Here is a 26,947-nt window from a genome sequence, read left to right as displayed (position 1 = left end):
AAAAGGTTTGCTTCCCAATGTAACATAACTAAAACAGATGAACCAGACATATTTAACCCACAGTAAAAATAGGAGGGAAATGCAAATTTTAAAGCCAGGAACTTTTTTCTGTTTTCTTGTTTAAAAAACGATTTGGTATATATCAATTGGAGTCCAACAAACGGGACTTTATGGCATTGCTAACCAATTTAATCAAAATCTATCAGACTACAATTAATGGTTCAACCTAAACAGTGAGCAGTATATAAACATGAATGAATTGTAAGAATATATAAAGAACCCAGGAGTGGGATATACAGAAGTAACCTCCAGATATCTACAGAAAGCAAACTCAGGAAAGAATCTGCAAGCAACAAATAAGTTGTTGACGGCCATCAGCTATGCAAAAATTTGTTGGATAACAGTCTCAGCATTTCCATTATACTGTGCCAACAAATGGATAGCGTCAGCCCTGGGAAGAGCAAGAAATTCCTGCACAAAAGCAGCAATAATGATTAATTCAAAACTACGAGTGCGCGCCTACATGCACCATTAATTGGGCCCAAACTAACCAGAAAAAATTAAGAGAACCAGACTCTAAAAATGTGACACAATTGTATAGCCAAAAAGAATCCAATAGCAGAGAATAACAGTACACAAATGTTGCTGACCTATCAATTGACCACTAGCCACTGGCCACTGGCCATTGGCCATTTATGCCCACTTCCCTTCTTACTAAACGTGTAATTTATTTTGAATCATAAATTTCAATTATAAAATCATGAACGAAGAATTTGAGGATGAAAATGTTTGAGTAGTCATTCTCAAATTCTAAAAATGTGACTCAAATTTGTATTTATTTTTTTTTAATTTTGCTAAACACTAAATGTGAGCCAATTTTAAATTTTCAAATGAAATCATACTTTCCAAAGACAACACTAGTGGAATTTATGCTAACAAGCTAGGATTAGAACATGGACTAATTAGCACAATAAGAAGCAAAAATAAATACTTAATATAACACGCCACAAAATTAAAATCCTCATGCGTAATTCTGAAACATCAAAACTAGTGCCTTCGCCTGAAGCAAGATTTGTAACTCACCATAACTTTCAGTATTGCACCTTCATCACAAACTTCTAGAGAAGACACTTGAGTTGGACTATCACCCTCTTCCGGAACTCCGATACTAGATGAAATGACTTGCGAAGATCCATAACTTTGCAAATCGATATTGGATTTAGAAACAGTATCAGCGATCAACAGACTATTGACTTCTTTCAAGGCATCAATCTTCAAAAATGATTCAAAGCGGTCTTTGCACATTTGTAGTTTAAACCACTCATTATGTGTATGAAGGGTTGCTTGCATGACTTTCATAAGTTTTGGTTCTTCAATGTCCAGCTTCCTACCAATTGCAACCTGTCCAACAGTGAGACATTTACATTATTGGAAATCATAATAAGGAGAAATTCTAGTCCTCTAAAGCACAAAAAACTTGGCAGAATTCAAATGTAGTTGAGCTGAAGAAATCATTTTGACCAGCTATAAGCTGGCAGTGCTTTTTTGAAAAGATAAAAACAACAATAGAACTTAAAGGAAAGAGTTGTAGAAACAGTAAAACTACTTAACTTCAGAAACAGATTCATCTTATAAATGAAACTCGACTTCCAATGAACTCTTAATTTAGATATGAAGAGTAATTTACCTGAAGTGAACTTGCCAGAGCTTGCAGTGGCAAATCTCTTTTAAAACCAACATCATTAGGCCTAAGTAAAGCTAGTAGTGTTTCTTTCAAGGGTTTCAGCAAGCCTGGATCATTGGCTGCTAAACGCCCCAAATGGGAACATGCAACCTTCAAAGCACCAGAATGATCACCAGAATCAACCAATTTCAGAAACTCTACCTGACCACAAAAAACAACCAAATAAAAATGTCTCTAAAAACATACCCATATCAGCTAAATCCTTATATGGTTCAGCAGCACAGTATTTCTGAGATGGTACCTGCTTCAGTTGGAAAAGTAACGCGGAATTCTGCTCGAAAAAATCAGGATCCAAAGTATTTACTTCTTCAACCACCTCAGCAGCCATACCTCTATCAGCTAAATCCTTTATGCACAAAACAGCCTCACGTCTATCCTCCTTGGACGTTAAATCTGAAGGGGTGTGTTTTTCACCACTCTAGAAGAACACTTCCAAAGTCAGTAACAGGAAAAAATCAGATAACGGACACAAATTCTACCGGCTCGAATATGGCAATACTAACCTCTCGCTTACTGCTCTCACGAGAAATGCCGGCAGAAAATTGTAATTCGTCGTTTCTTTCCCTCCATCTTTTACGTCTCCTTCGTTCACAGACTGCATAGCTTTGATTTCTTAGGCAAACCTTCAAATTCTTGATTTGATGAGTCCCACTGGTGCTACAATAATCATGATCACTTGCATTCTCACTAGGATAGCGCATCTCTACATCAGTATCCTGCACCCTAATCATGTCTGTACTAATTTCAGTGCCATCAGCAACAGCATTAGTAACGGAGGATCCATCATCAGAATTTTTACTATTTACGCAATCCATATCATTTCCAGCCATGGACAAACATTCAGTAGCATTGTTTTTATCAGCCTTCAGATGGCCAAAATCAACACGCAACCCGCATCCTGTCGAGACAGACAGAAAGAATCACTGTCCATAACATATAATATTTTGATTTGATGAATTTAGAGATCTTGAAATATAATAAGCATTAAGCATACCACCAGCAGAAGGCACAGCAGGATCAACAATACCCCTGTAAACACAATATTCATGGACAAGCTCATCTAGAATAGTGACATTCAATCTCATGCGACATATTTCATTCTGCAAAAATAAAAAAAATTAAAAAAAACAAGTAAATCACAAAATAAAGTTTAAACACAGCATATAGGAAAAGATCAACAATTCACAAAGATGCGCCAACTAAACCACACAGAACATCAATTTTTATTATCCAGAAACATTTACAAAACATGTAGCAACAACATTCCATCACCCTCAATGACATTATGTGGCTCTCACCAAAGGTGGGGTTTGGAAAGTCAAATGCAAGGAGTCAGTTTACTAGTTGCAATGACATAAATAAGTGCATATGATAAGAGGAGTCAGTTTACTATAGTTCATTATAATCCAATACAGGATTCCTTAGTCTGTTAATAGTTGCAACATTCCTCCCAAACATGTAAAGCTTTTTATGGAGAAGTTGTAATAGACTAAAAAGGCACCAAGTTGGCCATGGCAGTGAACTTGTAGAAATCAGAAACGTAGCTGATGTATAGAAAATGTAGTAATGGAAATGTAAATGGATCATGTAATATCAGAGTACAGATCAAAAATAACAATAGTAGATAGAAAATATAAAGAGAGGTATTAGGACAAGCATTCAAGAGGCTTGTAGCTCTCCTAAAAAGGAGTATAAAGTCAAGAGTATTGATTCCCCATGTTTTCATCAATTACACTAAAAATCTCACGTTGACCACAAAAAACATGGATGACAAGCAAAAGCTCATATTGTTCAACTTAAATAATCTTGTAATTTTTTTGAAATTCTCAGTTTCTCATCTCCATTAATGTGAAGTAGAATCCAATACTATCAAGTCTCTACCTAGCTATATCATGAACGGAGGAGAGATAAACTGGGTAAAATTTGATTTCACATAACATTTATTCCCTGTTTTTTGTTTTCTTTATTGGAAATTGTCAATAATTGAATTTGATGATAGCATCAAAAATAATTCTTAGTGATGTCATGAACAAAGGAGAGAGCAAGGGAAAGAGAAAAAAAGGGAAGGAAAGAAGATGAAGAAAGGATGAGAGAAAAAGATAATATCACTTTTTTTAATTATTTAAAACTTAATTAAAAATAAAAATGTGGACCGGTAATAATATGACACGTGGATGTGTCCAGGTCAACAGCTTGACTGGTTATTATAAGTTGAGAAACCGGAAGGTAAAAATTTAATAATTAAGTGACTAAAGGAGGGTATTCTAGATATTAAATGAAAGGTGGAATTTTTAATATTCGAGGACGGTCAAAAGTGGGATTTTACCTTTTTAATTTTCTTTTGCATTTTAGTTAGACAAGCCAGACATGAAAAATGGGAGGACAAAACAGCAAGGGTCTATAATCAATAAGAACCTGAAAAGCCTGAATTAAGTTGCCCTTTGCAAATCTTAAGCTATCGACTGCTCCTTGTCTAGTAAGCTGAACTGCATGAGCTAGGGCTTGTATGTCCACCTGAATTACAGATTTGACAAGACAAAAAAATACTATTGAATAAGAAAATTTCATGTGGATATCTTCTTTATTTATATGCACTGCTAAAGAGCAAGACATCACATAATTAAGCACAAATAACCAAGTGGAAAGTACACAATTGAAAAAGGAGGACAAAACCACCTCATCAAATGGAGGCACTTCATATAATGACTCTTGGGGCGTTGCTGGGGCATCTTTTTCCTCAAGAAGCAACCTTTCAGTAAGGTCTGATATGGGTGAGGAGATTCCTTGACGAAGGCAGAAATCCTTGTGTATACTGATTTCAAAAGCACCAAGAGTAATAAGAACAGACTCAGACAGGCAATGTAAAAGAACCATCAAAGAGGGGCATCAAACCTTATTAAATATCTTAATGTCATGGAGAACAAAGGATCATGCGCCTGCAGATGTGCTCTAAGAATAGAGCACATCAGTCCAGCAATTTCACATCTTCGTTTTTCCGACCACTGAAACACAGAACATCACACCAAGATCATTAGAATTTTTTATGACATCCAATCACCTATGCTAATGCTCAAATGCATGTGTATAAAGATGTAAATGTACTGATTGTTTTATCTATTCATTCGTGATCATCTTACAAACAAATTCCGCCAAAGCTCAATCAAATTGGCTCATTACACCCCAAAGGCTTACATGTTAAACAAGTCTAACTACAAGCAACGTGAGGTTCAACTGAATGATGCTCATAAACAAATAATTTGTGTTTGTTTAAGCTTATAAAAGATTGTTAACTTCATCAAAATTGAGTCAAACTAAATGGCAACCATGACTTCTATAAGAAAATAGTTGGATCATGAGTAGGGCTGAACAGGGTTTGGTTTAAACCGTAAACCAAACCGGACCAAACCGTAATTTAAGTATTTGGTCTGGTCTACGGTCTGAATGGTCTGGTCTGGTTTTTTTTTTTTTAAACGGTTTACGGTCCGGTCCCGGTTTTTAAATTTGTAGACCAAACCGGACCAATAAACCGGACTAATATTAGGATTTAGGGATTAGGATTATCCTGATTCCTGTATCCTCATTTCACATTTGCATTTCCTAATCCTGCTGCCGTCAATCACAGTTGCTTCCTTCTCCCATTCTCCTCTCTTCCTCGCCTCCTCCCCAGCCAGCCCAGGTCTGAGTACAGTCGCCTCGCCTCGCTTCCTTCAACTCTTCAAGCTTCAACCCATCGACAGTCGATCTCCTTCAAACGACCTCCTTCAAAGACGCCTCTGCTTCTGTGGTTCTTCGAGGCTTCGACGCTCCTCCTCCAATCTTCATTCTCCAATCTCACCATTCACCACGGAATCAAGTGTAGAATCTCGTAATGTAAGTATATTGGTTGATTTTTTTGATTTTTAGGGTTTTTTTATCAGTTTTTGATTTTTAGGGTTTTTGTTTCATCCACCATTTCTTCTTCGACATAACTAATTTTTTTATTGTTAATTATAAATTGCTTTGAATCTTCTATTCTTCGACATAACTTCAGTTTTTGCGTTGCTTTGAAGTGGTTTATGAATTACTGAATATCTTCTATTCTTCTGTTTTGATGATTACTGGATATGGGCTGTTTTGATGATTACTGTGACTCTGTGAGACCTATGTGTAGATTTCCTTGCTCTCCCAGCTCTTTCTAATCTTCCGTCTGCAAGCATGTGCGCTGGCCTACATTCCATTTTACTGCTGAAGGAATCACTAATACACAGAAACTTATTTGGAACTGTATCATATATACTTCCTATAGAGGTATATCTGTAAATTGAGATTGAAATGGAAGTGAGTTAGAAAAATTTGAGTTAGTTAGATTCTTAAAGCGTATAATATGTTGAATGTTAAACTTGTTGGTATTACTCGTTTGGTATGTTGAATGTTAATATGTTGGTATTACTCGTTTGTAGACTAAATAGATTGTTGATGATCAATTGTAGTTTGCAATGTCGATGATCAATTGTAGACTAAAGCGTTTGATATGTTGAATGTTAATATGTAGTTTGCAATAGAGGTATATCTGTAGTTTGCAATGTTGGTATTTGATGATGATGTATTTTGGATTTGATGATGTATTTTGTTTACAGATTATCGTTTATCTTAGATTCTCACTCAATCAAAAATATTTCAAAAAAAAAAAAAAACCGTAGACCAGACCAGACCAGACCGTTCTAGAACGGTCTGGTCTGGTCCGGTCTGGTCTTTTGACTGGTCTGGTCTGGTCTGAAAAATTTCCAGACCGGAATTTCTGGTCTGGTCTGATTTTTCTATCAAACCAGACCAGACCGGACCGTGTGCAGCCCTAATCATGAGTTATTTATTTGGGAACTTATGTGTATGAAACATAAACTTATCCACCAATATCCAAATATTTATCGGACAAATTGACTATAGACATACAAAAAGATCCTTATGTACTTAAGGACACATTTTAGGGCTTGGCAATTACTTATCACGAGTGAAGTTTATATATCAATATAGATCTCAATTTAATATTGCATATGTACCTGCTAAAAGCCAAAAGTTTAACAAGATAACTCGGCTTGAGCTTGAATGTTGGTGTTGAGAAATCCAGATCAAACAAGTATTTGCAAATCACAATCAAGCTTAAGCTCTTAATTTTAAAAGGCATGACGCACCCTAAGGCGCTAAGCGTCTCTTAAGTGTAGGCATTAGGTGACAGTCAAAGACGAAGGTGCTAGCCATTGGACTTGAGGCGCTCCAATCCGGAAAAAAAAAAAAAGAATCCTTTCAAATTTCATAAAATATTCTTGAATAGAACTTGTAAGAAGAAAACTAAAGAAGATGAGAAGAGTAAAAGAGAAAACATATTGCGCGCATAGGCTAACCAAAAAGCACTTTAAGGCAAGGTTCTTACCTTAGGTTGCATAAGGCGACCTAGGAAAGCTTTTTAAATGTAAGCTTTAACTTAAGGTGGTACTTTTAAAGATGTATGCATAACCATATTAAATTTGATGGAGTTAAGTCGCCAAGTCTAACCCCTAAGAGGTTAGCATATAAACCAACTAGATTAGCCAATGCTTTATAAAGTTGAGGGACGAAAACAAATACTCATAGAGGGCCAAAACGAAATACCAAGAACAATGCATATATTTTAAACCAAAAAACTTCTATGATACCAATAAAAAATTTCATCTAAAGAACACCAAACAAACGACACATAAAAATCCAACTTTCATTTCATCAAAAGCTAATAGAACATTAAACCACCTACAAAAAAAGGCAACCACTAAACATTTCTACAAGTGTTCAAGATTGGAATCTCTAAAATCTTTTCAAGTGCCAAGTATGACAACCCTTCTCTCATTTGGGCGTGGAGGGGGCAACTAGGTGCTCCCACTAATTCAATACGCCTCAAGAGATCACCTTGCATGAACTACTTCATCTTAGTATGGATGCCTTTTAAACCTATGCAGTCAACTTATTTTTGTCAATACATCAATGGACATGGCTAGCTCAAATCAAATTTCTTATGTAGAAAACAATATCTTATGTTCTCATCATAATGCACCAACACATGACACTCCCGTCAGTAGTGCCTTCTTCATCACAAAAAGGCTCTTATGTGATTAACAAGCCTTATAATTTTAACCACGCTCAAAATACTTCGGCAAAATAAACAAATTTAGCATATTTAGACCGCTTATTCCTCCTTTCTTAAAAAAAGTAGTCAATTAAGGCCAAGATGGCAAAATGTATCTTATAATACAGCCATAAAAAAAGTGGCTAGACCACATAATCTCCAAATACCAAAAGTAATCACACGAAGATATTTCGTGTCTTTCTCTCTGACTTGTTTTATCAAGGACTAAAACAAAGCTCAAATATCCATTCACTAGAAGTGATTAAGGGAGAATAATCAACATCGTGTTGCATTAGACATACAAGGGTTCAGTCTCTAAACTAAAGTCATGGATTGTCCTCTTAGTAAAAGGTGTTACTATGACAACAATATGCTAAATAAATTGAATTCAAATAAATCGAATAGAACTAGGAATAAGTTGGGGACAACAAACCATTATTATTATTATTCTCAGTTTATCTGACTTATTGTTACAAGCACAAATTGTGGAAAGGCCCACAATCAAAAAAACATACTTCGGAAGAATAGTGAAGCAAGGACAAAGGTAGAATGGTCATCATCCACTAGGGAAGATGAATAGCGTATTAGGGGCCTAAGTCGAGTATAATGAGTATTCATTTGGGGAATTAAGCAACTCAACCTTTTCTCTCTCTATTATTTTATTCTTTGTTTGTCATAATTGCCTCCGGTCCTTCCTTTCCTCTTCAAGTTTGAAAAGTCTTCTTGAATTTTTGCACAAGAAACTCAAAGAAAGAGGTCATTGTCATGAAAGTTTGTTACGAACAACATTGATTTAGAGGGTCGTGATAGTTGTAATGTAATGTGTTACAAGTAGATCAAACTCCATGTTGGGTGCGGCTTTGGACTCTATTCATTCCAATTGTGGACCCACAACATTCTAACACAACCCAACAGTCTTGACTCCATTCACCAAATTAATGCCTATTAACCCTTATACAACCGAGGGAAAGGCACCTCATGACATTGGAGGTTGAATATGTCAAGGAAAATACTTTGACTTATACATACTAAATGAAGAGAGAAACACTTGAAGAAGTAGTGGTTTCAATGGATGTCATCATGAGGAAACCGCCATAGCAAAAAGAATAAAGTAATAAACCACAATGCAAGAATATGTTCGTATGCATGCTCTAAAATGAAAGGTTGAGTAGGATGTTAATGCAATTTTTAGAACAGCTCAAGAGAAGCTAGTTCAAGACCTTGGTACGTGTCAGTTTTGTCTTAGAGGTTCGAGAGAATGTATCAATTCACACCAATGTTCATCAAAGAAAGTCCTTTTGTCAAAATCATTCAAAGAGTCTTCATTGAATGATTTTTCAATGCATGGACCACTCATTAAAAGCCTTGGAATAATTTAAAAGGAAATGGATAGGTTTAAGTCTTTTTTCAAGTCTCTCGTTAAAGTGGAATTTCATCATTTGTAGCAATTGCACTAGGTATATTAATCATAACAAAGTAGTTTTAAGTGCGTATAGTTCAAAACAACGTCATTTTAGAAAGTTATGTTTTTTAATAGTAGTTAATGACTTCGGATATCCTAGGTTGGGCAGTAGTGTTTTAAGCATCTTAGGAGATATTTTGTTTCCGCTTCATTAAGGATGTTACATGTTGGTTAATGTTTGTATTTAGTTGTCATGGCCATTTGTTTTTAGCCAAAGTATCTTAGGTTTTCTAAAGTGTCTTTTATGTTCCAAATCACTGCAATTTGTGGCCTATACAAGGAAAAGTTGATGAGTAAAAAAAAAGAATTTGATGATTAAAAAACAAACTTTTCTTAAACAACTATTTTGTGTCAAGCATCTTGAGAGATTTGATTAAAAAGTTTTTAAGTGTGAGTTTTACTCATAATTGACGAATTAACGTGGTAAGTGAGAGTTCCTTACAACTTAAATAATAATTTCTAACTTAAGTGAGAGTTCCCTGGTTGGGATTATACCTACTAAGTTCACGTGAGAGTTCTTTGCTTACATATGCTTGATAACTTAAGTGAGAGTTCCTTAGTTATCCAAATTCTTCTTTTCTTCTATCTCAAAACACATTCTCTTTCTTTTGGGATAGTTATTGTGACTATTCAATTTTTCCTCTTTCTAGTTCAAGGCTCCAGGTAACTTCTTCTAGATTCTTCGAGGATCTCCTAAAACACTTGAAAACAAGTTTCTTTCTTTTCCATAACCACAAAACAAACTAAACACATACCATACTCATACCTAGACATTTCCAAACCAAACACATTTATTTTCTAATCTTAAAGTCCATCAAGAGCTATTACTGTTGACTTAGTCCAATGTACTAAGTGGAGTCGTGACAATAGTATACTAGAAGATAAATCGTGGGCCAAATACAACTATAACCTGCTAGATACATATAAGGTTTGATCTAGGAGGGTTACCAATTTTTGGTTATATTAGTTTACAATCATGTGAGTGAATGTAGGTTAGAACCAAGACCTAAGAAAAGGTAATTTTAACATACAAAGATGGTGTAAAGGGCTTTAGTATTCAATACCTTTCAAAATGATAGAGTCATACGTATAGTTAAAACATTTTATAAGATTAGTATGTGTGAGTTTGTCTTTTAAAAAACTACATATAACAAAAACGATAGCGCACGTAATGGTGCTAAACTACAAATAGATGTAATTCATATTGTATAGAGGTATTACAATAGTCAAGTAGAGCAAAAGGTTTTTAAAACTATTAAGTAGACTCATGGTACAAAAACTTGTCAGTTGTCGTTGTGTAATAGTCGTTACACAACCTATTTGAGTGTTGTCACAACATTAAATCCCGTTATGCCGGTGAATGAATTTTCTCGGTCAAAATGTTACATTGACTGTTACGTAACGTATAACACCCAACGTTTCACGGTTAAAAAGTTATTTGTCAAGAAGAAGTTGTAGAAAAATTTCTTCTAACATCTCCCAAGATTGTAGAAGTTCTTATAACATCTCCCTATAAAAACTTCATTAATACCCATTAATTTTATGGTGCTAAACTACAAATAGTTGTGGTTCATACTCTAGAGAAGTCTTACGAAATAAGGTAGAGCGAAAGGCTTTATTAACTATTAAGTAGACTCATGGAAGAAAAACCCAACCATTATTTTATGTAACAGTTGTTAAACAATTATTATGTAACATTATTTAGAGTTGCAGCAATGTTAAATCCCGTTATATAGAGATGAATGAGTTTTCTCGGTCAAAATGTCACGTTGACTATTACGTAACGTATAACACCCATTATTTACGGCAACAAAGTTATTTGTCATGGAGAGGTTACAGAAAAATTTCTTCTCACATCTCCCCATATAGTAGAAAAAGATCTTATGTTAAAATCAAGGTCCACCTATATTTCAACATTAGGAGAAATCTTTATTCATGGTTTGTCTAATCAAAAAACACCAACATTACACAAAGGCAACGTTCATATGGATTAGGATGTATTAGTTAAGTACTTTTATTTAAATTCTCTTGTTTAAGTTGTAATAGTTAATCTAAAAACCTTCGTACGTAGGAGTCGAAAGTACTTGCAAAGAAGTTCAACATCATAAGATCAACATCACCCGCATGAAAACACTTACATTTCCGTGAGTAATTACTTAAACCAGCAGCTACGCAAAAGTCCAGGGCTGTGCAAGGGACATCCTAACTCCTAAGGACATTGCAGCTAACAATTACTCGATTTCAGTACCTGTTATATGAATATGAGGGGGTAATGGACAGTTGCTGCACATGATTTAGGTACTCAACACTTGCTGCACAAATGAAGGAGGAGCAGGTGGTTAACGCAATGTGGAGTAGTAGACAGCTACTACAATGATGTAGTTGGAAGTTTTGAAAGTCAAGGCTAAAATTTCTATGAGAAATTAAAAGTCAGACCAGTAAGGGAAGTCATAAAACATCCAACTAGGACATGGATTGAAGTGTATTTGCACATGTCATCAATCCTTTCACAAGACAACTCATCAATCCTTAGCATAAGATAGGATTTAATTTAAAATTCTATTTTTACAGCCTATAAATAGAAAGCATTGTATTTTCTTTAGGGAAGTAAATTATGATATGATAAATCGAACTTTGTGTTTAAATAAACATTTGTTGTCCTTATGATTCTTAGATTAGAATTATATTTGTAAAAAGTTTTATGCTTAGTGTATCTGGAGATTACATATGTGCCTTGAGTGCTAACCATGCTTATTAAAATCACGATTCTGATATACGATTCTACGATTTTACAATCAAAAATAAGCGAGCGATTCGAATCGTAAGTTGGTAGAATCTTACGATTTGAATTAAATTAAAATTTGTAGAGGTAGAATCATAACATGATTCTACGATCCTACGATTTAACGATTCAATTCTTTAAGTTTATTATTAATTTTTTAAATTTTTCTTACATTTTAGCGATCTATCATCATAATTTTTAAAAATAAATTTTTTCATCAGTATGAAGATTTAAACTAATTATTATATATTTTTTTATTTCATTCTTAAAAATAAAGTGAATGAAACTTTAATTAATAAACTTAAACTTGTGAGATGAATAATTATGACTACATAGCAAATTTAAATTTATTGTAGAGTCTTACGATTCTACGATTCGAATCTATAGGTCTAAACGATTTCAAGTGGAATCTCGATTTTAAAAACTTTGGTGCTACCTAACTTGCTAATGGTAATGTATTTAGTGAGTTTTGAGTTTAGTAAAACCTATATATCATCCATCAAACAAACTCTACTTGGATTCATTGTTGGTACATTTCTTATCCTTTGAATTCATTTATGTTCATTCGCAAGTGGATCTCTTATCCTTCCATTGTTCATCTCACATTTTCTATAAGATTATTATCCTTATCATATCCTTTATTTCCTTGCAAACTTGATGAAACTAAAAACCCTAAAAAGTAAACCACTTCATCATTAGTAAACCAAATCCGCACAAAACAAACCTTTTCCCATTCATCCTCATATCCTTCTCTTTTTGCCTTACTTATTAATTCCCTTGTTTTGTAAGTCCCCTTAGGAAGTAGGCGATCTTACAAATCTTATAACATTTCCCAGTAAAAATTTCCTTTAGATAGGATTTTCCAATCGAAAAATAGATGAGGATTTGTTGAGTGACTTTAAGTCCTTCGTTTTGGTTCAGCCATTGTATGGTGTAGAATGAGGAAGAGGAATGGTTGGAAGTTTCAACTTGGATACATGTGTTTTCGAAGCCACATTTGTGCAACCTACCATCAATAATAAACGAACTGATTTTATGCTTGATGGTACCTTGTGAAGAAAATTGCATCAAGTTGGGTAATAATTTCATAAGTCATAGTGTTGTGTTCGAAGATGTGGTTCAAGGCTCTCACTAGGATTATAAGTTGGCTCCAAGTCCAATCTGTTGTAAGACAACCTAAACCCTAGGGGGACTTACAAGACAAACGAAGGAAAAAGTATAAGAAGGTAATAAGGGGATGAAGATATAAGGAAAAAGGGTCTTTGATCTACTTAAACGAGGAAAAAGGTTGTTGTTTCCGATAAAATCAAGATGTGACGTTTTTGGATTTTGATTTGATCAAAGTGCAAACGAATTAAAGGATAGAATGAGGCTCAACTCAAGACTCACTAAATAAAGCTCTTAAGGTACAAGTGTAATCGGCCACTTACACTTTGCATGAGAACTTCTACAATACAATTCTAATCTAAGAAAAGTACAAACAAGTTTTAAACACAATTTCGATTTTTCTCATTAATCATTCAACACCTTCAAATTCATCTAAATTAAATATTTATAATGAAAAGAGACTCAAAGCAACTTCACTTAACCACCTACAACACATTTTCAGCAATGTAACCTCCAATTGGAATCTATGAAACAAATAAGTATTAGCAATGCAACCTCCATTTGGTATTTATGAAACCAGCAAGTAAAACTTCTTTTTAGCAGTTGCAACTTTCCTCAACTTTCCACATTTAGCCCACTTATTGTAACTTCCTTCACACGATATGTTGGAGGTTGTTGAAGGTTAAGAAGTCTTGTAGCTTCTTGTCTTAGCAAAATTGGGATGTTCATGAGGTACTATAGTAACTATCCACTAAGTATGTTAGATTAAGAATAAAAGTTATTTTTGAAAAGTAATAGAAAAGGACATGAAGACAAAATATTTTGTAATGAGTTTCTAACTCCATTTGGAGTGCAGCAGCCTCTCAAAAGCTTGTAAACACTATCTCGCTTATGCAATCATTTAGCTCAAATTCATCCTTTATCATTAATCAATATATGTGTTAGCTACATTTTATCTTTATTTTTACCCCTATAAGTGGCTTGTTTAGTGTGAGGAAACTACATGTTATCGCATTGGTTTATTGGATTTTATCCTTGTTTTGTTGCTTTGGTATTTTATTTCATTTCAGGATCTAATCATCAACACCGAGCATAAACTAGCCCCTTTGGTTGCATGCATAAGTCTATTTTACTATTAACTTAACCCCCACTCCTTGTGGATTCGACTCATACTTGCCGACGTACTACGCTACGCCGTGCACTTGCGGTATTACTATTGAAGGACGTAAAGTCCCGATCAAGTTTTTGGTGCCGTTGCCGGGGAGTGGCGACTTTGTTAATTGTTTTTCTTGATTAGTTAGTTCATTATTCTTTATCATTTTGAGTTGTTTTCATTTTTCTCTTCACTTTACACTTGACCCCGATTTTTTAGTGTAGTGTATGCAAACTAGGTCTCACGGACAAGAAAATCTTGTACCTATAAATCCTGAAATTGGGAGAAGACGAAGGAGAAGGAAACAACGAAAAATGGCGGTGGAACACCCAAAGTCCCTTCGGGAATATGCCATGCCTGATGGGAGTCTAGGGTCGAGTATTGTTCAACCAACCATCACAACCGCAAATTATGAGATCAAACCAGCTTTCTTTCATTTCATTGCTCAGAATCAATTTGCCGACACTAAGATGGAGAATCCAAACGACCACCTAGATGAGTTCGTGAACAAGTGTGGCACTGTGAAATATCAGGGGATTTCTGATGAACAAATGAAGCTGATTTGTTTCCCCTACTCACTCCGTGGTGAGGCAAGAGATTGGTTAAGATCTGAAGGGCCAAACAAGTATCGCACTTGGGAGGCATTATCTAAGGCTTTCCTTGCTCGATTCTTTTCACCAACCAAAACTGCTAAACTACATAATGATATCACCTCATTCTGTCAAGAAGATGGTGAAGCATTATACGTGGCTTGGGAAAGATATAAAGGATTACAAAGGAAATGCCCGCACCATGGAATCTCAGACTGGCTCTTAATTTAGAATTTTTTACAATGATCTTAGGGACGAGATACAAATTTCAGTAAATGCTACAGCTGGAGGAACATTGATGGCCAAAAACCCCGAGGTAGCCAAGCAGATAATCGAGGAAATGTCCTCGAACTTCCATTGGAGAGATAAAAGGAATAACAAGAAAGGTGGAAAATATGAAGTGGATGCATTACTTACCATTCAAAACTCTGTCCACGCATTGTCAAGGATGGACCAATTGCGTGTAGGGAACACACTAGAGCCTTGTAAAGTGTGTGGAATCCAAGGTCATTCCCCATCAGAATGTGCAGCTGCAGAATCATCATCAAGCCAACAAGTTAATGCAGTGTACAACCAAGGGAAGCCACCGTTCAATCCATTTTCCAACACTTATAATGAAGGTTGGAGGCATCACCCCAACTTTTCATATAAAAATCCCAATGCATTATTGAACCCACCATCATATCACCAACCTCCACCAAATAACCAACAACCCCCAGGGCTTCAAAGACCTCCACCACAAAACTCACCGCAAAAATCAAATTTGGAATCCATGATGGAGAACTTCATTGCCACCTAGTCCAAGATTAATGCTGACACTTCTAGTGCCATCCACCAGATTCAAGCACACAACAAAATCATTGATAATCAGATGGCACAGATGGCGCAGCAATTAAGCAATCTTTCCAAACCCAGTGGACAGCTGCCAAGCAACACCGAGAAAAACCCCTCCGACATGTAAATGCAGTCACACTAAGAAGCGGCACCACCTATAATCCTCCACCCATGGTTGTTGAGAATGAAGAAGAGGTGGTAATAGAAGAAGAAGCACCTGATGAGGGGGAAAAGGAGGAACAACCAGCACCTGCTCCAGAGAAGAGAAAGAAGCCCACCACTGATGTACCTCCTGTTCCTTTCCCACAGAGATTAGCGCGTCGCAAGCTTAAAGAAAAATATGAAAAGTTTTTAGAAGTTCTGAGTAAGCTTGAAATAAACATTCCCTTCATAGATGTTATAAAGGAGATGCCTTCTTATGCAAGATTTCTAAATGAGGTATTATCTAACAAAAGGAAGCTGCCAGAAACAGGCGTAGAAGCACTAAGAGGAGAATGCAACGCTATCTTAGAGTGCAAGGTGCCGAAAAAAGAAGCTGAACCCAGGAGTTTCACCATTCCAGTCAAATTTGGTGAAGTTTTGGTCAATAAAGCACTTGTTGATTTGGGAGCTAGTGTGAGTATTATGCCACTGTCTTTATGCAAGAGGATCAATGCGGAAATCAAGCCAACAAGAATGTCTTTGCAGCTAGCCGATAGATCAGTAAGGTTTCCAGTTGGAGTTGTTGAAGATTTGCCAGTTCAAATAGGGAAGTTCCATGTCCCTTGTGATTTTGTGATTATGGATATTGTTGAAGATCATGTCATACCTATCATTCTTGGGAGAGATTTAAGGAAGACTGCACGGGCTGTTTTTAATGTGTTCAATGGCAAGCTTACATTGAACATCTTGGGGGAAGACGTTGAGTTTCATCTTCCATCAATGATGAAAAGTACCCACCAATGAATCACTGTGCAGAGCAGAAGTAGCAAGGGTTGAGATTATGCATCCACAGTATGTTGACCGTTTGAGGTCAATTTTAGAAGGAGTTGAGGATGGAAGGTGCTCAGAAGCCGCAAGTTTGAAGAAGTTGTTAGATGAACCAGATTTCTATATGGAACCAATGATGGAAACCGCCTTGGAGATATGCTTATTTAAGAGAAAATGAAACTTATCCAGTAATTGTTAATGCTGAATTAAATGATACCCAGCTTGACCAATTGATTGCATTGATTAAAAATTTCAAGAGTGTCATAGGGTATTCAATAGATGATATCACTTGTTTAAGTCCATCTTTTTGCATGCATAGAATATTTCTTGATGATGATCATGCCACATCTATAGAACCTCAAAGGAGATTGAATACTAATATGAAAAGGGTGGGTTAGCCCCATACAGGTAGTGCCCAAAAAGGGTGGAATGACTGTTATAAAAAATAATAAGGGTGAGTCAGTATCCACTAGAACAGTTACGGGCTGGAGAATGTGCATAGATTACAGAAAATTGAACAAAGCAACCCGTAAAGATCATTTCCCTTTGCCTTTTATAGATCAGATGTTGGAACGTTTGGCAAATCATTCATATTTTTGCTATTTAGATGGATACTCTGGATTTTTCCAAATCCCTATCCATCTAGATGATCAGGAAAAGACCACTTTTACTTGTCCCTATGGGACCTTTGCATATCGAAGGATGCCCTTCGGTCTCTGCAATGCCCCCGCCACGTTCCAACGATGCATGATGATCATTTTCTCTGATTTTATTGAGGATTTTATAGAGGTATTTATGGATGATTTTTCTGTGTACGAAACATCTTTCGAAGCATGTTTAAGCAACCTCGAAAAGGTGCTCCGCAGGTGTAAGAAGACCAACCTCGCCCTAAACTGGGCAAAAAGCCATTTTATGGTACAACAGGGGTAGTGTTAGGTCATGTTATCTCCAACAGGGGCATTGAGATAGATAAAGCGAAAGTAGAGGTCATAGAGCGTTTACCTCCTCCCTCTGATGTTAAGGGAATAAGGAGTTTCCTTGGTCACGCTGGTTTTTACCAGAGGTTTATCAAGGATTTCTCTAAGATTGCTAGGCCTCTAACTGAGCTCCTCGCCAAAGATGCCTCATTCCTGTTTACTAACGATTGCCTTGAAGCTTTTAACAGATTGAAACAGGCTCTTATCTCTGCTCCTATTATCCAACCGCCGGATTCGAACATCCCCTTTGAAATCATGTATGATGCAAGTAACTATGCTGTAGGGGCTATCTTAGGTCAAAGGAAGGATGGCAAGTTGCATGCCATCTATTATGCGAGTAAGACGTTGGATCCAGCTCAGATGAATTATGCAACAACAGAGAAAGAGCTTTTGGCAATTGTATTTGCCATAGAAAAATTTAGGCCTTACCTGTTAGGATCAAAGGTGATCGTCCACACCGATCATGCAGCTTTGAGGTACTTGATGGCAAAGAAAGATGCTAAGCCTCGTCTGATTCGGTGAATTCTCCTACTGCAAGAGTTTGATTTAGAAGTGAAGGATAAGAAGGGTGCGGAGAATGTTGTTACCGACCACTTATCCCGGCTGATTCATGATGGTGGATTAAGTTTGGAAGCCCCAATTGATGATTCATTTCCATATGAGTGTCTCTTAGCTGTAAGCATGACAAGTGTTCCATAGTATGCCGATTTGGTTAATTATCTAGCAAGTGGAATCATTCCTGATGGATACTCATCTCAGCAGAAAAAGTTTTTCTATAATGTCAAGAGACATTTTTGGGAGGACCCGTTCCTATATAGCCTGTGTGTTAACTGTGTAATTAGAAGGTGTATTCCACAAGAAGTATCTTCTATTATCTCGCATTGCCACAATCTGCCCTGCGGAGGACATGCTAGTACCTCCAAGACTGCTGCAAAAATTCTTCACTGTGGTTTTTATTGGCCTTCGTTGTTCAAGGATACACATGCCTACGTCAAATCCTGCGACAGATGTCAAAGAACAGGGAATATTTTAAGAAAAAAAGAAATGCCACTCAACAACATCCTAGAAATCGAAAATCATTCCTGATGAATACTCATCTCAGCAGAAAAAGTTTTTCTATAATGTCAAGAGACATTTTTGAGAGGAGCCATTCCTGTATCTGTGTGTTAATGGTGTAATTAGAAGGTGTGTTCCACAAGAAGTATCTTCTATTATCTCGCATTGCCACGATCTGCCCGGCGGAGGACATGCTAGTACCTCCAAGACTGCTGCAAAAATTCTTCATTGTGGTTTTTATTGGCCTTCTTTGTTCAAGGATACACATGCCTACGTCAAATCCTGCGACAGATGTCAAAGAACAGGGAATATTTTAAGAAGAAATGAAATGCCACTCAACAACATCCCAGAAATCGAAGTTTTTGATGTATGGGGGGTGAATTTCATGGGACCATTCCCATCCTCCTATGGGAATAAGTATATCTTGCTGGCAGTTGATTATGTGTTAAAATGGGTAGAGGCTATTGCATCTCCTACCAATGATGCACGCGTGGATACCAAGTTTTTCAAGAAACAAATTTTTCCGCGATTTAGCACACCAAGGGTATTGATCAACGATAGACGGCAACATTTACCAGTAGAGCTTGAACATAGAGCATTTTGGGCAATCAAAGCTCTTAATTATGATCTACTGCGTGCTGGTGAGAAGAGGTTATTAGATATCAATGAACTTGATGAGATACGCTTGGATGCATGAGAGTTCGAAGCTATACAAGGAAAAGACCAAGCGATGGCATGACAAGGATCTTATCAGAAGGAGCTTTGAAGTTGGACAATTGGTGTTACTATTAACTCCCGTTTGAGGTTATTTCCAGGGAAACTGAAGTCACATTGAACGGGTCCATTCAAGATCACGAGGGTATTCCCCTATGGTTCCATCGAGCTGTCGAATGCGAAAGGGAAAACATTCAAAGTGAATGGTCAACGTGTCAAACACTATCGCGCAGTTGAGCCTTTAGCGGGACCAATGGTAATGCAGCTTGAGCCCCCACGTGTTCTCAATGAATAATGCACAACGGTTAAGCTAACGACCTTAAACGAACGCTTGTTGAGAGGCAACCCAACTCTAGTATGTTTTTGTGTATTTTCACTTTTATTTCTTGTTTTTGTTTTTATTATGTAACATATTTTATATAGCATGCTTGTACTGATGCTGCAGGGTCGAGCAAAGGGGTATTTCAAATATAACATTGCACTGCAGGTATTCTAATTGATTATCAGCTGAAAAAACAATTCGCTCGACCAGCCAAGCAAGGTTGGCTCGGGTCGAGCGATGAGCAGGCATACGTAGTGAAGTAGGGGATTTGCTCGACCTGTCGAGCAGCCCTTCATTAGCTCGCTCGACCACTCGAGCAAATAATTAAGTTTTTTCGAGTAGCATCAGGAGCAAAACAGAATGCAAAAAAATGAAACCTGTACTTCGCTCGACAAGTCGAGCGAGATGCAGTTCTGACAGATTTCGCGTTTAAATTCAGTTTTGCTCGACTAATCCTTCATTTCTCACTCGAGCAATATCATCTCCTCCTACTTTCTCTCACTAAAAACTCAAATCCCTAAGCCCTAAAATCTTTCAATCTTCTACATTCACTCATCAACAACAACATTTCACCCTTCAAATTCATCAATTACATCCACATTGTTCCATTCTCATCAACATCCATCCAAATTAGAGTTCGTAGGATTAAGGTAAAAGTTGTTAAATTCTTCAAGACTTGAGTTTTTATTTGTTTTCTACTAATTAATCTTTGCTTTTTAGTAGAGATTTTGTGTTCTTTGCTTGTTTAATCTTTGTTTTAGGAACATCATCAACCAAAACAAGCTAATGGCACCAAGGAGGCAAAGGAGGAGAGAAAGGACTCCTTCACCACAAAAAGTTGAAACCGACGAGGACTACCCCAACATAATTTTTAGGAATGAACACCAAGAGATAAGTTTCAAAATCTCAAAGAAAGGCTCATTATTCCTACTAGGTTTATTTGTGCTAATGTGCTTAAAAACCTAGGATTATTTGAGTATGCTATGCAATTTTTTAGAGCAATAGGCATGGGTTTTATGTTAAATATGCATAGAGAAACATATCCTGAGTTAGTCTTCGAGTTCTTAAGTTCCTTGACTATAACACAAGATGACTTTGGGGAAACCTCATTGTATTATAGGATAGACGGAATTGAGCGCAGCTCACTACGACTGAGCTTGCTGATTTATTTGGTCTGAACGACATGGGGGGAGGATTAGACTATGAACAGCACCCTTCCCAAATTTGGCCGTTAATATCAGGAGAACACTTGACCAACCTGCAGAATTTAGTTTCGAAAAAGTTCATCACCCTGTTATCAGGATTTGGCTCAAGTTCATCGCTTTCACCATCACGGCCAAATCTAAGTCCAATAAGGCCAATAGTAACGATCTAATTATTTTAGGCTCATTCCTCTGCCCTGAATGGGGTTTTACCTTTAACTTAGCTAGATTCCTAGTCCACAAATTCCGCCATACTATTAATAAACCTAACACTATTCGAACACCGATACAGTTTGGCGGACTCATCACCCAAATTGCTATGCATTTTGGTTGGAGAGGAGAAGGGGTACTACCTAGAGAGGCCACCACCATCAGCATGACCCACTTAGTTCAATCTAAGTGGCTAGAGCTTTCAAATGGTCAAACATGGTGGAAGCTTCATGACCGGCAAATAGGTATCCCTCTCCCCACCCAAGCTCTTCCCGACTTAATCCCTAATCGTCCCACATATCTCTTTGGACCAGGAGGGCGGGTACCTGACCCTCTAGCAGTGGAAAGGCCACCACAACAGGCTTTTCCCAACCAGTACTCCCGTCGGAGACGAGGTGGGTCCTCTTCTACACACGAAGAACGTCACCCCTCACCTGCATTTGAGCAAGGAGACTCATCCTCTACCTTCGAGTTTGGTGGCAACTCTCATGCAGCACCTCCACCCCCACCTTCACCCCATCATACCGACCCTCTAGCAGTGGAAAGGCCACCACAACAGGCTTTCCCCAACCAGTACTCCCGTCGGAGACGAGGTGGCTCTTCTTCTACACACGAAGAACGTCACCCCTCACCTGCATTTGAGCAAGGAGACCCATCCTCTACCTTCGAGTTTGGTGGCAACTCTCATGCAGCACCTCCACCCCCACCTTCACCCCATCATACCGACCCTGATCTCGTCCTGGCCTCTTTACAGCACTTACACCTGCGTATGGACGGCTTTGATCAGCAATTTGACCGGATAGAGGCGCAACAGAGCCCGATCGACCAATTCATGGTCGATTACCAGCGAAGCCAATATCCGGTATATGACCATCATTACCGGCAGGGGCATGTCGCCCCGGATCATGTGCACCTATCGTGGTACACACCGCCACCAGGTGATTTTGTGGTTATATCCACGGTTTTGGGGGGGCGCTAGTACATCTTTTGGTCCTGGAGCACAGGAAGAGGGAGATGATGATGAGGAAGATAATGATTAAGGAGATGAAGAGGATGAAGAGGGAGATGACACTGACGACTAGAATCCTCGCACCTTCTCTAAAGCCCTTTTGTCGCATTGAGGACACTGCTCAGTTTGGCTTCAGGGAGGTGTTGTGTTTATGGTCTCCTTAGGTTCTTGTGTATATATGCATGCTTTCATTGATTTTCTTTCTGTTTGTTTTACTTTTGTAATTTAGCTTACTATTTTCTTAATTCAATTATGTTTTCGATACCTTGAATCACATTCATGCACATTTTTGATCTTCGGTAGCTAACTTGATTTCATTTTGGGCCATATTTTTTTATTTAAGTATGATACCGTGGCAAGTTTAGATTATTTCTTCTAAATTTTTTGATTTGCAATCCTGTGAACTTTGAGGTTTCAAAACAATAGTTGAGCATTGATTTGGTTTGTGGCACCGCCTTTGGGTATTTGTGGACATATTTTGAACCCGTGAGTATTTATCGAGCCCCTACCATGCATTCACGTAAATTAATGAGATTGTAGATTTGTAGCGCACTAGGCATGACTTGAAGGACTTGAGTATTATATGGATCTAGTTGCTAGTTTGGATAATTTATTCCCTTTTTTTCTTACCCTTTTGTTAACCTACATTATACCTCACTTTCTTTCATATCTCATTCGAGCATTCCATTTTCTTTTTTATCCTTTCACTTCCACCTTCTTTCACCTTCATCACTAACTCTTTTGCATACTAGTTTGTTTGGTTGATGGTATGATGGTGATTGGCTTATCACACTTGGCTTGAGTTTTTAGCATGCATTTGTCTTCTTATATTTTCTTGAAGTCACCACTTACATATATCATGGTGATATTTCGATTTTAGACACAGTTGTATAAATTTAGTTGGTATTATACGACTCTAAGAGTCCTTTGATTTCACTACCCACTTTTGGTAGTGTAGTGTTTGTTTTTATATCAAAAAAAAAAGAAAATAAAGAAAGAAAAAAGAAGTCAAAAATTTGTATAGAAAAAATATTAGTAGTTAATAAATGCCAAGTTATGTGAAACCATGGGTCATTTTGGTTTGTTTGGGTTAACTAACTAGTTATGCTACCTCTTTTTATAACCTTACCCTTCCTTACCCTTTCTACATTTAATCTCACTCTAACCTTTACCAATTCACCTCTTTTAGGTCGATCCACCTACTTCTAGTGAAGTCTTAGCCGAGGTGCGAAACTTTGGCACATCTCTATTTTGAGGCTCACATCACTTTGAGCCATAGGATGAGGGCATGAGCGTAACTTTAAACAGTTGAGTGTGGTTGTTCATCTTGGCTAACATATCCAAAAGTGAGGTCCACTTATACCCATTGTGATTGGTTTGTGAGTCTTAGATTCAGTATGGTAAGGTCATTGCTTGACAACTTGTTTTGAGGATAATTTGTAGAACAGGAACACACTTCAAATTTTTAGCTTGCTAATCTATCATACATCTTTTGATAAATTGTGGCTTGTGCGTTCATGACTATAGCTGTTGTTAGATCATTCATGAGCATCTATGATTGGTTCTCGATTTTCTTTTCTCTTTATGATAATGCAATGCTTGCTTGAGGACAAGCAAGGGTCTGGCTTAGAGGAGTTTGTTAGCTACATTTTATCTTTATTTTTACCCCTATAAGTGGCTTGTTTAGCATGAGGAAAGTACATGTTATCGCATTGGTTTATTGGATTTTACGCTTGTTTTGTTGCTTTGGTATTTTGTTTCATTTCAGGATCTAATCATCAACACCGAGCATAAACTAGCCCCTTTGGTTGCATACATTGCTCACCTAAATAACGAGAGCTCAAAGAAGTTAAACATCATGAGCCAAGCCACAAAAAGAAGCCAAAATAGATCCACTCGACCAAAATAGGCTCAAGCCAAGGTGGCTCGAGCAGCATTGCTCGAGCTAGAAGCTGAGTGTTACATATCTGAAGCTCGCTCGACCGGTCGAGCAAAGTTGGCTCGGGTTGAGCGAAGTACATTCAAACTTCCAGAGCTTCTGACCATCAGCAAGATTCAACCCAGGTTACAATACATCCGCTCAACTGGTCGAGCAAGATGACTCAGGTCAAGCGGAGCTAAATTGCACATTCTGTTCAATTGTTGAAGTTTCTGATGTTGGACCTGATGATGGCTCGACTGGTCAAGCGGGATTCACTCGAGTCGAGCGAAATGGGCGGCAGCAGCATGTGCGATCTTTTTAAAGCATCATTCGAGGTCCAATTACATTTGTTGCTTTTAATTGCTGCTGCCAAGACTGCCAGCCACCCTACCCTATCCACTAGGGGTCGCACCCCCCCCCCCCCTCCTACAACCTAGGGGCGGTGGAGCAATCATGAAACCACCACCCCCTAATTGTTCTTGAAACCTATAAATAGAGAAGAGGAAGAAGGAGCTATCATCTCAGTTTTTACCTATCATTTTGAGTAATTTTTATGTATTTTTCATAGCTTTGCTTTCATTTCAATTAAGAATAAGTGTTAGCATAATTTCCCTTTCAATTCAATTAAGTATTTTCACTTTCCAAATACAATCTTAACTTCATCCTTTATTGTAATATTTTGCAACTTGGAATTCTTCAACCATTGATGTACTATTATTGAAGCCTAGCCTATGCCTCTTAGTTTACTACTCCTATTATTGAAGCCTAGCCTACGCCTCTTAGTTTATTGATCATTTTATCCTTGCTTTTAGTTCATTGTATCCTTATTTACTTTTATGATTTATTTTCATTAAGTACTTTTAATTGCTTGTTTTAATTATTTCTATCTCCAAACATCATATTATACGTTTTCGAACATACTAATCGATCGAGAAACTATTAACTTAACCCCCACTCCTTGTGGATTCGACCCGTACTTGCCGACGTACTACGCTATGCCGTGCACTTGCGGTATTACTAATGAAGGACGTAAAGTCCCAATCAATGTCATTACATCGGAAATAATTACAATTTCCTACTATTCTATAATCTACCATTATTTTTGCACTAACAATGCTTTCTTATTATCCATATCCATGGCAAAACCAATCTATCACATACCCAAGGAAGACGCTCAAAGTGATAGGACATATGTAAGGCCGAAAAGCTCCTAGTCAAAGAAATTGTATAGAAGATTTGATTTGTCTTGTGAAAGTGCTACAACTCCTAGAATAATTCGTTGCAAGTGGCTTTTCAAAAAGGAAATAGGAACTTTGGAGGATCACAAAGTTAGCCTAGGCTAGTTGCTAAAGGATCTCACTAGTGGTACGACACACCTATATTAGTGCTACAAGTAATAGTTGCACATTTTGATTTGCTACTTGAGCTACTAGATGTTAAAACAACCTTCTTGCATAAAATCTATAAGAGGCTATCTTGATGAGTTATTGATCTTAGCGGTTTGGCAATTATTCGAGGAGAGTTTTTGCTCATATCCAAACACTCATAAGTATCAAACTAGTATCAAAAACATAATTACTGGATTATTAGAAATCACCACAAATGCCTCAAACATAACAAAGAATAACAAATGAGTCAATAGAGAAGGTTGAACTGGAGTTTTTAAGGATTCATGGAAAAGCGTATTCAAGTTGGCCCTTGATTATTAGAGAAAGGTGAATGATAGTGTCTCTAATCAGTGTCCCATTATCTACAGCCAGGATGAAAGTAGACTTCAAAATATAAAAACTCACCACGTTTGATGAAAAATTACCAGCTTTCTAAGCATTGGAAAGTGCAAATATATAAATGGTCCACAACATTCAAATGCTACAATTCAAAGCACAGAAAATTAAATTCGTACCCTATAGCAACAGACCAAAAGTCTTATGTAACAATACCTCTCTAGCTACAGGAGAATTGCTGTCATCTTTATCATAAATTAAAGCGAGAAGAAGATGCTTAAATTCCTCATACGCTTCCTTCAAAACAAACAAAAATAAATACCTGGCCGTTAATAACACCGACTATTGCCACACAAAAAAAAAAAAAAAAAAAAAAACAAAAACAAAACAAAACAAAAAAATAAGGAAATAAGTTTCATACTGGATAAGCATCAAGAGCACAAGGAGCAAGTGAATTTCGCAAACATTCAATAGCAGATTCGCGATCTTCCGGAGTTCCTCTCCTCAATAACTCAATGAATTTCTTCAATCAAAATAATCAGTCAAAAATAATTCAAAAATAAAATAAAAAAAAACCTTAAATATATCATTTATTACCTGTTTCTGGAGGCAAAAAAGGAGGCGGCGATCGAGCAAAATGGAAGGAGCATGGAGACGAAGAAGATCCAAAACAGAATCTACATCACCAGACTCCAAAAGCAGGCGAATTCGACGAATCAATAGACGAGATTGATACGAAGAAGAAGCAGAAGAAGACGAATATGAAGAAGGTGAAGCTGGAGGAGGAGAGAGAGAGGAAGAAGCAGGAGAAGAAGGAGGAGAAAGAGAAGAAATGGCGTCGTTTTCGTGGAACAGATTTTCAGATTTAGCGAATTCGATGACGAGGGAATCCAAAGCTTCCCAATTCACCGGCGTTGAATCCATGGCGTATTATTTGTGATTGTGATAAAGATAGAAGACGAGAAAAGATAGAGCGAGAAATTTTTGGGTGATTGTAATAATAATGAAGTCGGCAAATTGAGAGTATTGAAATTAGTT

The 26,947-nt window shown here is 37.1% G+C and overlaps 2 protein-coding genes and 1 non-coding gene across 4 annotated transcripts; all 3 read right to left on the bottom strand.

Annotated features, from left to right (window-relative positions):
* Window positions 1-86: 86 nt before the first annotated feature.
* On the bottom strand, window positions 87-26,947 carry LOC130808707 (uncharacterized). 2 transcript variants are annotated; one of them, XM_057674173.1, is made up of 12 exons: window positions 26,507-26,947; window positions 26,331-26,432; window positions 26,126-26,206; window positions 4,637-4,746; window positions 4,421-4,556; window positions 4,160-4,258; window positions 2,739-2,844; window positions 2,248-2,642; window positions 1,986-2,162; window positions 1,688-1,885; window positions 1,084-1,401; window positions 87-471 (listed from the first exon to the last, which is right to left on the bottom strand). In XM_057674173.1, exons 1-12 carry the CDS (start codon window positions 26,831-26,833, stop codon window positions 379-381), a joined length of 2,142 nt encoding a protein of 713 aa, XP_057530156.1. In that variant the 5' UTR covers window positions 26,834-26,947; the 3' UTR covers window positions 87-378. The 2 variants fall into 2 exon arrangements, with proteins under 2 accessions (XP_057530156.1, XP_057530155.1); XM_057674172.1 differs by having other exon boundaries at window positions 2,248-2,653; window positions 2,741-2,844.
* On the bottom strand, window positions 4,755-6,974 carry LOC130808708 (uncharacterized). The gene is made up of 2 exons (XM_057674174.1): window positions 6,781-6,974; window positions 4,755-6,037 (listed from the first exon to the last, which is right to left on the bottom strand). Exons 1-2 carry the CDS (start codon window positions 6,903-6,905, stop codon window positions 5,839-5,841), a joined length of 324 nt encoding a protein of 107 aa, XP_057530157.1. The 5' UTR covers window positions 6,906-6,974; the 3' UTR covers window positions 4,755-5,838.
* LOC130809567 (small nucleolar RNA R71) lies at window positions 15,074-15,180 on the bottom strand. Its single transcript, XR_009040869.1, has one exon. It is a non-coding gene; the product is annotated as a small nucleolar RNA R71 (small nucleolar RNA).

The sequence above is a fragment of the Amaranthus tricolor genome, chromosome 3 (assembly GCF_026212465.1).
Source record: "Amaranthus tricolor cultivar Red isolate AtriRed21 chromosome 3, ASM2621246v1, whole genome shotgun sequence".
In the NCBI taxonomy this organism is placed as follows: Eukaryota; Viridiplantae; Streptophyta; class Magnoliopsida; order Caryophyllales; family Amaranthaceae; genus Amaranthus; species Amaranthus tricolor.
Note: the sequence above shows the minus strand (reverse complement) of the source record. Positions and strands in the feature narration are given on the sequence as shown.

What these genes read in the sequence shown, in the direction of transcription:
- LOC130808708 (XM_057674174.1), bottom strand. Translation starts at nt 6,905, where the DNA reads ATGCCTTTTAAAATTAAGAGCTTAAGCTTGATTGTGATTTGCAAATAC. An exon ending in AAACTTTTGGCTTTTAGCAG is followed by an intron (nt 6,038 to 6,780) that starts GTACATATGCAA and finishes CTCAATTTACAG; the next exon opens with ATATACCTCTATAGGAAGTA.
- LOC130808707 (XM_057674172.1), bottom strand. Translation starts at nt 26,833, where the DNA reads ATGGATTCAACGCCGGTGAATTGGGAAGCTTTGGATTCCCTCGTCATC. An exon ending in ACATTAAGATATTTAATAAG is followed by an intron (nt 4,557 to 4,636) that starts GTTTGATGCCCC and finishes TTTTGAAATCAG; the next exon opens with TATACACAAGGATTTCTGCC. An exon ending in CCTGCTGTGCCTTCTGCTGG is followed by an intron (nt 2,654 to 2,740) that starts TGGTATGCTTAA and finishes ATTCTTTCTGTC; the next exon opens with TGTCTCGACAGGATGCGGGT.